The sequence below is a fragment of the Lissotriton helveticus genome, chromosome 6, assembly GCF_964261635.1.
Source record: "Lissotriton helveticus chromosome 6, aLisHel1.1, whole genome shotgun sequence".
Classification (NCBI taxonomy): domain Eukaryota; kingdom Metazoa; phylum Chordata; class Amphibia; order Caudata; family Salamandridae; genus Lissotriton; species Lissotriton helveticus.
Genome location: NC_136067.1, coordinates 1,962,976,149 through 1,962,989,528, shown reverse-complemented (window position 1 = coordinate 1,962,989,528; position 13,380 = coordinate 1,962,976,149). Strand labels below are relative to the sequence as shown.

The window sequence follows — 13,380 nt, the reverse complement described above, 5'->3', positions numbered from 1 at the left end:
GAATAAACGTCAAGTCTCACAGTGCCATAGCTAAAACTTTCCCACTGTCCCATATCTAGTGGCGGAGGTTGGGTCTTTGTGTTCGCCCCCTTCACCAACTTACACACCTTGTTAGGGGGTCTTTATCAAGTACATTTTACATCACTCGCTACCTTAACAGTGTCTGTTTCTTTGCACTTCGAATGTTTACAGATAAGAGATTAAATGCATAAGAAGATTGTGGCCTAAGATTATATTTAATTTATTCCTGATTAACTAATCAAGTGAATTCCATTGTGCACTTGACTCACCAACGGTAGCGATTGCATGCATAGAAGTCTTACACGAGGGTGCTGTAGAGGGATAGCAACTCAGATACTGTAGAACACAGTATTGTCATGTATGATATTTCTAGAGAATAGGGGGCTAATTTAGAGAGCAGTATGGAATTCCAACCTCAAAATAACTCACAAATCAGTGTCCACACCATGTACATACCTAACTTCCTCTATTGTCAACTTAAGCATCCCCCACTTCCCATTACACCAACTATTCTTTATGGCCCATGGGAAAAGGTTTGTGAGTATCTAGGAGCATATAATTTTATTGATGCTGTTGTGTAGTATATGCTAGAGGATCGAACTAAGGGAGAGATTACAACAGGGAGGAGGCAGCACCTTAAATTGAGATTTTCTTGATTTTTTTGTTTTATTGGCAGTCATTTACCATTTTAATCAACCTTAGCTCCCGTTCCACTTTAATTTTGTTGTGGACTTTGTTTTCCTAATAAGTGGAGTGTTTTAAAAATAGTTTAAACAGGGCTCATATTTTTTTCCAACGTTCATTTGATAGTTGAAGTCAAAATTGGAGATTTCAAAGTTAGTGATGCAGTGCAATTAACTCGGTGCCCATTCTATCTGAGAAAAAACAATCAATGTACTCAATTTTTATGCTATGTCTTGTTTACACTTGAGAGAGACCAAATTATTTTGGTCTTTTTTTTATTTAAATGCGTTATTGGTGTAATGCTCTTCTGCACAGTAATTACTGTAAAATGAAGTCTACACCATATCTTTTGCTTAATGTGTTATATTTTAATCACATCTGAATGCAAATGTTTATTTTTTTTTAATGTATAAACACTTGCCAACTTCAAAAGTATTTGTTGAACTTTCTAAATATGATCCCACCATTTTTGTTTGTGGTTTGTAGTACAATTTAAGTCACATGTATAGCAAATCAATAATGAGTTGCTGTTTTTACTAATAGTCTTTTTTAAGAAAAATATTTTATTTGACTTATAGAAAATGGAGCATACCTGTCACAAGTAACGAAACTAGTTACTTACCTGTAAGAATAGTTTTGCAGCATAGACGTCTTCTAGATTGACATACTGTGCATATTCCGCCATCTAGTGGTTTGAGTCGGAAAGAGCTTTGCTTTTTTTTTTCTCTTGGATGGTTGTGAAACCTGATCCCCGTGGTCAGGCTACAACCCCATTGTGTGTGCAAGCTCTCAGATTATTAGGTCTAGGCCTGCATAGGCTGCGCTTGCGCAGTCATGCTGGCGAGATTTTTTGTTTTCCAGAATAAGAAGAGAAGCTGCCGAGTATTCCGCCCCAGCCGGTGAGTGCTCGCTTTTCTTACCTCTGTTCCCTGATTGTGCCCGTTTTCTTGCCTCTTCTTGCCTCTGTTCCCTTGTTGTGATTGTTTTCCTGGCCTCTGTTGCCTCGTTGTGACCGCTGCCGGAAGAAGAAGAGAAGATGCCGGTGCGGGCTTCTGTGGTTAAGTGAGAGCCCCGCAGACGCCCCCTGGTGCAGCCAGACGGCGGAGGGGGCGCGGGGCGCATTGCCGGTGCCTGCCCCCACCGCAGGAGAAGCAAGGGAGAACGTCCGAGTCCTCCACCCCAGCCGGTGAGTGTTCGCTTTTCTTGCCTCTGTTCCCTCGTTGTGATTGTTTTTCTGGCCTCTGTTCCCTCGTTGTGATAGTTTTCTCTGGTCTCTGTTCCCTCGTGATCGTTTGTTCTGGCCTCTGTTCCCTGTGTGTGGCCCTGTGTGTGTGTTTGTGTGTGTGCGGGGCTCTGTGTGTGTATGTGGGGCTCTGTGTGTGTGTATGTGGGGCTCTGTGTGTGTGTGTTGGGCTCTGTGTGTGTGTGTTGGGCTCTGTGTGTGTGTGGGGCTCTGTGTGTGTGTGTGTGTTGGGCTCTGTGTGTGTGTGTGTTGGGCTCTGTGTGTGTTGCTCTCAGTGTGTGTGTTGGTCTCAGTGTGTGTGTGTGTGTGTGTGTGTGTGTGTGGGGCGCTGTGTGTGTGTGCTGGGCTCTGTGTGTGTGGCGCTGTGTGTGTGTGTGTGTGTGTGTGTGTTGGGCTCTGTGTGTGTGGCGCTCTGTGTGTGTGTGTGTGTGTGTGTGTGTGTGTTGGGCTCTGTGTGTGTGTGTGTGTTGGGCTCTGTTTGTGTGTTTGGAGATTAAGCTATTGGCCTTGTAAATGACAGTGCCATTTATTTATCTGTTTTCAAAACCAACACATAAATAAAAAATGTGTCATTTACAATGCCTATAGCTCTAACTTTTGCAAAGGCGAGACCGTTGCATTGTAAATGCTTGTTTTTTCCGCCATGGAGATCGGAGGTGCACTGAAGATGTCTGAGAAAACAGCAGCAGACGCAGGCAAGAAGGAAAACCCACCAGAAACTCCGGAGAGAGAAGTGGTACCAAGGAAGGTTGCATGAAATTGAGCATACCGGTCACAAGTAAACAGTGTTATGGGGACCCATTTGATGAGTACCACTTTGGATATATTTACCATATCAGCATATAATATGACTATTGACATTTGTTTTGAAGAGGATGTTAATTTTACTGCCCGTGTTATTGCTACATTTACGCAATCTATGTAGTGCTGTGCATGGTGCTCTATAGCTACATCTGTCTATCTACTCAAAGATTTACGAAAGCTAGCAAGAAGCATGGGGGTGCTGGCCTACATTATAGTGATTTATAAGACTGAGGATGTCAAAAGACTGGAAGTCTCCTCAAGGAAACATAACAAACCCGGAAAGAATGGCCTTAAAGAAATAGATTTAAGCGGAGCAAGAATGGTTTGGTCCCTCTCATATTGGAGGTACAGCGCACGAGAACCAGAGAATGACGACTTGGCATATTAGCACGTGGCAATGTTTTGAGGGGGTAAAACAGAATAAGAATAGGAAGATTTAGCACTGATTTTGGCTTGAGCTGCTTGTTTGCAATTATGGCACACAATAATTCAAATGTGTTTGCTTAGTGTATAGCATAGACCACACCTTGGATGGGAGTTGATGAACAGTTTGACTCCATGTGTTTGACTTCATTTGTTCTTCCTTTCCTCAAACACAATTTGGAAAATCTTATGCTGCTATCCTTGGGGTTATTTTCTCTTTTCTATTGTCCATTATCTCTTGAATCGAGCAATCATGCTCACTAGATAGAATAGTACGAATGTTTCTGTTACTGTTCCATATATACTTGACCATTCCAAGATGGCGGTCGTTCTTACGCCCAAGAGAAAAAGTACAGTAAGCCTATTATTACTCCATGAACGCTTCATCACCTCAAGTTGGTGGTCTTTTTTAAGTACGCTGGCGAGTTATTTATACTTGACCATTCCAATTCTGTGGTCATCTTTTCGCTAGAGAAAACAGTATGAATAAATCTATTCTCGTACCCTCAATTCTGTTCTCACATCCCCCATCTCTCTACAACCTTCTCTCCCCCCTCCCATGCCTCACATCCCTGCCTCCCCTATTGGTAATCCCGTAATCTTCCCTCCCACTGATCTCAACCCCCCTTCTCTCTTCATCTTACATCCCCCCCTATGGTTCACAACCCTGTTTCCCCTCTTGGTAATTCCTCCCTCACCCCTCCCACAACTTTCATTTTGCTCAACCCCCCTCCACTCTGCCTGGTGCCTTTACCCCTACATTCACCTTTCATTACCCATGGTACCTGGCCTGCACCCTCTCTCTTCTCCCCACTCGTGTGAACTCCCTTTGACCTCCCTCCCTCCTCTCCCTGTTCAACCCCTTCTCCTCTCACCTCACCGTATCCATGGCCTTCCCACTACCCCACTCCCCCCTCCTCCTCCTCCAGCCATCCATTTCTACTTCTCAACTTTCTCCTCCTAGGTATGATCTCGATTCTTCACCTCTGCTCAACACCAGTAAAAATATCTCAGTAACTCCATTCACTCCTTTCTTCCACCTTCTTTCTCCCCCTCAGACCTTTACATCACATATCGCCCCCCAGCCCACCACAGCCCACTGCCCTTCTTTGCATACTTCACTTACTCCCCCACCTTCGACCCTCGCACCCCAACACTCTCCCCGATCCCCCACTTCCTCCTGTCCTTCTTCGCCTAGTCCACTCTCTCCCCTTAACCATTGAGCCACCCTTCACTCCGTGCTCAGCACACCTCTCTCTGGAAACTAAACTTGATTCCCTCATCTCGCCCATTTCCCTGCTTGAAGCGTCCATTTCACTCCTATGTGCGAAGATATCCCCATCGCCGAACAACCTCCCGAGGAGTTCCTTGCTCCCGCGCCCCAATAGAGCCAACCACAATCTATCCTCCACAGACATTACCAACCTATTGGCTACCTACAAGACCATCAATGTCATTTCCCCTACACTCGCCTCTCCTAACAACTCCACTCAATTTGCCATTCAGACCATCTCTTCCGTCAGAACTTACCAGCCTCTCCCTCAAAGGGCACCCTCATTCAAGAATCTAATCCCTATCCCCTTCATCAGTCCAGACACTCACATCACCAAAACAGTTACGTCAGAGCTACACTGTATGCTCCATAACTGCAGATCTGCAACCAAACACAAACTGGAAATCTCCGACACCATCACTCACCACAATCTCGACATGCTCTTTCTCACTGAGACCTGGTTTAATGACTCCTCTCACACTTCATTTGATCTTTTGTTACCTATTGACTACTCTATTCTCAGAAACGACAGACCAGGCAAGATCGGGGTAGGTGTTGTGATTATCTTCAGAAACACCCTCCAAATCAAAGCCGCTCCCACCACCCTCTTTCGCACCTTTGAATGCCTTTCCCTAGAATTCCAAGTTCATCATGGCACACCCTTCAGGTTCCATACCATCTACCACCCGCCTGGTAATTGCTCTTCCTTCATGGAGGAATTCATCGACTTAATTAGTGACCAATATTCACAGAGCGACAAGCAGATCTTCCTAGGTGATTTCAATTTCCACTGGGGCTCTGTGGAAGACTCGGCTGCCAACAAGCTTGCAACCTTTCTCTCCGCTAAAGATCTTGCACAACACTGCTCGGAAATTACACCTGCCAAGACTCAATTCTGGACCTTGTGATTTCCAAATCTGACCAGATTACCACTGCTTCACCCATCCGTGTTGACTGGTCTGACCATTTCCTCATTCCCTTCTGTTTTCACCTCTCTCACATTTTAACTCTCGGCCAACCCAAAAGAGCCTCTACGTGGGTCCGCAACACAAAAATCATTGATCTTGAGACTCTATGTGAATCTGCTATGCAGTCTCTGCCTAGTCTAGACCCCAATACGGATATCAACGATCTTACTCCCCTTTGCCTCTCAATCCTCGCAGTCGAAATCGACAAGGTTGCTCCACTCCAAAGCAAAAGGAAAAGACCCACCCCATCAGCTCCTTGGTTCAACAAAGCTCTCTATGACGAAAGGAAAAACCTTAGAATCTTGGAGAAGCACTGGAGACAATCTCCATCCACTTCCAACCTCTCTCTTTTACGTTCAGCAAGATCCATATATCACAAACACATCTTCCAGGAAAAAACATCACATTTCAGATCCCTCCTCGATTCAGCTAAAAACAGACCCAAAAAACTTTTCGACCTCATCAAAAACCCAAATTGTTCTCCCCAAACCATCAAGCCTGAGGATGCATCAAAGAAAGCAACTGAGTTCGCTATATTCTTCGATCAAAAGGAAAAATCTCTGGTGGAACAGGTCACCCACCGCACCCCCATCGAGGAGCGAAAATCCTTAGTCACTTGGCAGAACTTTGCCACCATCTCAGAGGTTGATCTTCTCAAATGCATCCGCGAAACCAAACCCTCCAACCATTCCTCTGACCCCATTCCCAGTGGCATCGCCATTGATTTCTATACTAACACTCTCTCCTACTGGACCAGGCTAGTCAATCTCTTCCTCAGTCAAGGATCCCTCCCAATTGTCCTCAAAACAGGACAGGTTACCCCCTTAAAAAAAAACCTCTGCAGATGCAAATGACCTCAATAACTTCCGCCTCATCACCAATCTCCCTTTTCTTTCAAAGATCACAGAAAAATGTGTTGCAAAACAACTCTCCCAACAAATTATGGACAATAATCTCCTCGACATGTTCCAGTCGGGCTTTATTCAAAACTGCAGCACTGAAACAACCCTGCTGCAAGTGATCGATGAAGCGCTGCATATTCTCGATTCGGGGGAATCGTGCCTTCTGATTCTTCTTGACCTCTCTGCAGCGTTTGACACTGTTAACCACAACACCCTCCTTAACATTCTTAAACAGAGAATGGGCGCGGAAGGCACAGTACTCAAATGGTTTGCCTCTTTCCTCTCACAGATCCCAAATGATCAAGATTGCAAACAGTCTGTCGTCCCTACTGGTGGTTGGTCAAGGCATCCCTCAAGGTTCTATCCTTGCTCCCACTCTGTTCAATCTCTATCTTGAACCATTAGGGAACCTTCTAAGCAAATCTGGAATCCGCTACCATCTCTATGCGGATAACACCCAAATCTACCTCAAGGTGTCTTCCCCTCATGATCTCTCACTACTCAGCTCTACTCTCAACACTATTCACAACTGGATGCTAGTTCACCAACTCACTCTCAATCCCTCCAAAATGGAATTCCTCCTCATATCTCGCTCTCTCTCCGCCTCCTGTTCAAGCCTGGATGCATCAATCGAATCTACTCAACAGTAAACCCATCATTGTGGACTGCGCTAAATCCTTAGGTGTCATACTTGACAAAAGACTCAACCTAATCTCACACATCAACTCCATGGCCAAGAGCGCACGTTATCAACTCCGACTTTCATGGGGGATTTGTCGGTTCTTCCCTGAGAATGACCTAAAAACCCTGGTCAAATCGCTAGTTCTCTCTAGACTTGACTATTGTAATTCTCTTCTGACTGGCCTTCCCAAATCTCACCTCTCCCCCCCTCAAATCCGACCTCCACTCAGCAGCTCGCTTCATTTCAGGGGCCAAACGAAGTGACCACCTCACTCCTATCCTGTGCTCTCTCCGATGGCTTCCCATCGAGCCTAGAGCTATCTACAAAACAGCGTGCATCACCCACAAAGCTTTGCACTCTTCCTCCCCTCGCTATCTGGCGAATAAACTCAAACTGTCTGGAGGCTCAAGACCTTCTCGGAATGCGGAAATGTCCCTTCTTGAACACCCCTCCTTCAAAAGAGAAAAATTGTTGGCACAATCGTTCTCAGGTAATGCGGTGAGTATCTGAAACTCTCTTCCACCTTCGCTCAGTGCCATCACCTCCATCCAGATCTTCAAAGCGGACCTCAAATCTCTTTAATTCCAAAGACACTTTCAGAACTAATTCCCTCCTTCTCAGACCCCGCCAGGAAGTTCTTTAGTCATTGTAAATTTGTCAAATATATTTTTATTTTTGTTTGTACATCCTGTGCTTGCTGCGTTTGAAATTGTATTCCTTTTGCCTGCGTTGTTTTGATTTTATGGCCTGCTATTGGTCGCCAGGAAGCTCTTACGGCATTGTAAAATTTGTCATATTTATTCTTACTTTTGCTTGCATAGTATATTCATACTGTGCTTGAGATTGTGTGCCTTTTGCCTGCGTTACTTCGACTCGATGGCATGCTATTTTTGTTTGTTCTAGTCCTGCAACAGTTCTCTCATGTAACGTAACTGGTTCTATTGTACAGTGCTCTGACACCTTCGGGTAAGGTCCGCGCTTTATAAAAATGCATTAAATAAATAAAAATAACTGTTGTATATACTTTTGATCACCTCAAGATGGCGGTCGTCTTGACGTACGCTCTTGACTCATTATCGATCCGGTAGATAGCTTTTACTCCTGACTCAAATATGGGTATTTAATAATACGATCTGCAATATGGGTACTTAATAATATGACTCTTTCCGTTATTTTTACTTGCTATTTCCCATTTTATACAAATGATGTTTTGAGGCACATCATGGACTGCTCTCTCTTTGCTGATCAACTGCACGGACATCGCGCCTGCCTTTTTAGACTTTTACTTACTGGAGAAAAGATGGTTTGCTTCTCCCATATGTGGAAGCTTATGTACATTGCCCCTTATTCTTACCACTCCAAGATGGCGGCCAATATTGCATACGACGTACGAGCCACTAACACGAACGCTCCATCCCCCTAATTTGGCCCACAGCTGATTCTCATCATGTTCTTGTCGCAGGTTATTTAAACGGGAGCTTTTCCTCTGTGGTCTTAGTTCACTCGGACCAGAGTTGAAGAGAGACGCTTTTTTCGCTGTACGGTTTATTAAGGTAAGAGATCTTAATGAGATGCTAGGCGCTTAAGGGTAACACTGCTTCTATGTTTGGGTATTAACCCCTCCAACGCTCATGACGAGCTCAGCTCGTCATGAGCCACGGTTCTCATGTGCTCATGATGAGCTGAGCTCGTCATGACCGTTAGAATGCTCGCATGCTGGGCAAATTCCCCTGCTGTGCGTGCGTTCTAATAAAACGGGTGTGGTCATGACGAGCTCAGCTCGTCATGAGCACATGGCCACAGTGGCTTATGACGAGCTGAACTCGTCATGAGCACCGGGGCGCTGTGCGCACCCCCCCTCCTCCCAGCACGGCAGGAGAATATGCCCCACAGCCAAGGAGTTAATATGATGGAGACTGGACTATTATCCATTTCCATCGCCTATGTTTGTTTTAATTTTGATGTTAATTGTCTGTCCTCAAGATGATGGCCATGTGGGCAGCTTCACTGCCCTGACCAGTATTTAAATGATGTTTTCTATAATATTTTGTATATTATTTTTCCATATAAGCCTTTATAACATCAATCTCTAAATTGTCATACATAATTCTCCTTAACAGATACAGGAATTATAAGTCTCTCTGTATGACTCACTGTTTCCAGAATGAGGAGCTGTAAACCTCTTTGCTCTCATTTATGTTATATCTTGGTCAATTATAGGCTGTACCATTGTAACACTAATGGGTCTTTCCCAACCTTTCCACCAGACCAGCAACAGCTTACAGCTATTCCTCTGGGCCCACACTAAACTAAAAGAACCCAGATCTACCAAGACTTGCCCTGTAGCATACACATCTGACTTGTATTAAGGGCCCTGATCACATTTGATCCAGTGAGTATTGAGGGGCCTGTTGCTCTTTTCCTGTGAATCTAAATTAGCCCCTCCATTGTACACAGGGAATGTGCTTCTGATACGTATGCTTTTTTCTCCCCTGTTGCCCTCTCCCTTTTCTGCAGATAGTGCTTCATGGATGTTTTTATTTTTTTACATAACTAGGATGGCGTAAATTCAACTGACCTATAAACAGTTGCTCGCTCAAACATAAGATAACTGTTTCCCAAGAAGTGAGTAATTTGTTCTCTCTCTGTGAAGCAATTGTACTGTCCCCTCCTGGATACCATATACTCAAATACGGGAGGACCAGTTATTTTCGTTGAATAGATTTCAGAAAAAGACCGTACTGCATCAACAGTTTCTATAATCAGTTGGCCTGATCTCCTCGGATTAGAGCAGCTTTTATACCCATGGTGGGTTAATCAATTGTTGAATCATGCTTTTTCAGAAATCTTAGACCCGTTGGGTTCTGTCTTGGGTCTACTGACACCCTCAAAAAGTAGATCTTTGGTACTTTACATTGCGTGTGGGCGTTTTCTTTTCTCTTGACAGCTCATGTACCTTTATCTCAACCCTCAGGTGGGTTCCCTTTATTGAAATCTTCTCCTTTATACAAGAAATTTGTATTCATTTCCCTTTTTTCCTTTTCCCTCTTTTTTCCTTTTCCCTGTTTTCCCCCTCTTGTCTGTAACCTCGATTAACTTCAATCCTATTAAATGGTGGAGTTCCTCACGGTTTCCTTCACCTCTTGTCTAAACTTTTTAACCTTGTGAAAGCTTCGGCTAAAGTAAATAAAATAATTCAAAACAGTTGTGTTATATAGACTCAGGGATTGGCAATAGATGGTTGACTTTTTGTACATACAATCTCCCTAACAATATGATTGCATATAGTATGGTGTTTATTAATGTTGTTTTAATATGTCCATGTTTGTAATTCCTGTCAAATGTCCTTGTTTAGTGTATTTATATGTGTATATTTTGTTAAATTGACAGCCCTGAAGTAGTCCATTTGTATGGAAGAAACGCGTTGGCTGCTCAAATCTATCAAGATCATTGTTTTTATGCTGTTTAAATAAAAGAAGAACATTGAAGAACAAACTGTGGACACAGATTGAATATTTTTCCTTGTTTTTGTGGTGCACCTTTGCTTTTTGTTTTTACTTAAAGAAATAGATTTAAGCGTTGCAAGAGTGGTGTGGTTCGTTATCATATTGGAGGTACAGCGCATGAGAACCAGAGACCGACGACTGGGCATATTAGCACGTGGCAATGTTTTGAGGGGGTAAAACATTAATGAGTAAGAATAGGAAGATTTAGCACTGATTCTGGCTAGAGCCGCTTGTTTGCAATTATCTCACACAATAATTCCAACGTGTATGCTTAATGTATAGTATAGGCCACACCTTGCAGGGTCTAAACACTTGGATGGGAGTTGATGAACAGTTTGAGGAAAGGAAGGACAAATGGAGTCAAACACATTTTGGAAAATCAAATTCACAATTTTTACACAAGCCATAAAGAACACTACCACTCAACAAATAAACAAGTAGACACACGTACAACTAGGCCTAAACTAACACCAAGATCTGAAGTATACTTACCACTTGGATTCCATAGTGAATGTGTGCAACAGCAATAAAAGTAGTTATCGCGAATAGTAGAACTGTTTCGCTGTTCTGGGCAAGTCCTGTAAGGACGATGATGACGACGAGAGCCAGTGGTAGAAGCAACCAGTTCAAAGCTTGGCAACGGGTGTTACTCATCTGACAAACTATAAGCTTGCACTACAAAAAGAAGAGAAAACATGTAAAGTTTTAAAATTAGCAAAAAATTGCACTACAAGGCGATGGTTTTAAATCTGCAGAGCCTCATAATTACTAACAATGCAATCCACACTCACACCATTAAAGAAGCTTCATCTGTATGTTACAACAGAAATTACTGACCTGTTGATTTGTCACTAGACTTGAATAGTGAGTCATGTGATGTATCTGCACCACTAATAAAATGTATGTTGCCTGGAGTCGGTCACAGAACATTCAAATCTCTGAGTGTATTGTTCCAGGGTGTACTTTTGTTTTTTGGTCACCGATGAAAGCTTCTTCCCTATGTTGATCACTATCCCTCTAGATCAGAAGCGTACATATACTATCTGCATACACATGAAATGATGCTCTGTACCAACGAGTTGTGCTTTCTGCAAAAGTGAGATATCTGGTAGGTGTGTCTTCACCTAAACCACTATGCCAGCTGATGCAGTGGATGAGGAACGAAGACCCTGGAACTGCTGATGGTTTACAACAAATCGCCGCAAATAGCTGGGACTTTTACTGCTGAAGGTTAGATTTAGCCCTGTCATCCTTAGGGTAGCCTTCCACCAAACTGGTTGCCTGCCTACCTCCACTTTTTGCTATATCGTTTGGCTGACCTTAGGACTGAGCATTTACCAGTGCTGACCAGTGCTAAAGTGCATGTGCTTCTACCCTAAACATGGTAACACCGGTGTATACACAATTGGCATATTTAGCTGACTTATAAGTCCATTGTAAAGTGGCCTGTAACCTAAAGGCTACTAGTGGGCCTGCAGCACTCAACATCCCACCAACGCAAGTATCCTTTCAAGCATGTCTCAAGCCAGCCATTGCAGGACCTGTGTGTGCAGTTTATAGCCACTTCAATTTGCCATTTAAGACCACTAGCCAAGTCTTAAGCTCCCCTTTTATTACATACAAGTCACTCCTAAGGTAGACACTAGGTAGCCAAACATACAAGTCACTCCTAAGGTAGACACTAGGTAGCCCATAGGAAAGGGTGCTGTGTAAGTAACAGGTAGTGTATATACTTGTATATGAGACTCTACCACCAAGTAATACAATTCTAGCATCCCAGAAGCCTGACCCCAAAATGGCGGCAACACAGGGACAAGCATACCAAAGTCCATTTCTGGCCGAGCGATAAAACCAAGCCAGATCTACCAATAGACAGTGAGTCTAACAAAAAGAATGAATGCCCCAGAATTAACTTTAGCTCCAACATGGACTCCATGGATGCCTGACCACAAAAAGACGGATCCCTGATTCCAGGCACTCTGATGGCTAAATCCTTTTCCTCTGAGGGGGCAGTCCAACTCCGGCACCAGTGCATACCTGGACACTCACGTCGAAAGAGGCACAAGCAACAACTAGCAACAGACAAAACGCTGTCTGGAAAGAGTCTGCCATCTAATGTAGCACATCTTTAAGTAGAACCCAATTGGATGTACTCGAGGCAGGACTCCACAAATATCCCCTGCAAATTAGCATCTATCACCTACCATTCCCTCGACTCTCAGTCCCCAACAGCACAACAATGCATCCACATAACAGACTCCCAGTCCTCAACAGCACAACAATGAACCCACATTTCAGAACAAAAAGGACACAGAATGAATATGCTACTTACCAGTATGCATCTGTTCTTGGCATGTAGGGCTGCTAACATTCATATCTTAGCATTAGATCGCCGCCTAGTGTTGGGTCCGGATGATCGCACATTGTTGTCCTGGAAGAGTCTTCGAAGTATCCTGAGATAGGTGGCTCCTCCCCTGGACTACAGTGCGCATGGGCATCGGCTCCATCCCCAGATTGTTTTTCGCCATTGTGGCAGAAGATGGAGTGAAAAGTGTTAAGGATGTCCATGCTAATAAGTGAATACAATAGTATATCTGCAGCTGCGACAGGCACCGGGGAGGAGGGTGGGCGATATGAATGTTAGCAGCCCTACATGCCAAGAACAGATGCATACTGGTAAGTAGCATATTCAGTTCGAGGCATGTGGGCTGCTAAATTCATATCTTAGCATAGAATACATAGCAGTCCCTCCATCAGCGGCGGTTGCCCGTGCCAGCTGCAGAAACCTGAAAGAGTGTCTTGAGAACAGCCTGTCCTACAGCTGCTTGCTGCTTGGAATGTACGTCAACACAGTAGTGTTTTGTAAAGGTATGT

At 43.9% G+C, this 13,380-nt stretch overlaps 1 protein-coding gene across 1 annotated transcript in view; it reads right to left on the bottom strand.

Annotated features, from left to right (window-relative positions):
* Positions 1-13,380, bottom strand: part of SELENOI (selenoprotein I) — a 281,155-nt gene that overhangs the window by 69,922 nt on the left and 197,853 nt on the right. The window contains exon 9 of the mRNA XM_078649982.1: positions 10,999-11,181. Within this exon, the coding sequence (XP_078506108.1) occupies positions 10,999-11,181 (183 nt within the window). The remainder of the gene's footprint in view (positions 1-10,998; positions 11,182-13,380) is intronic.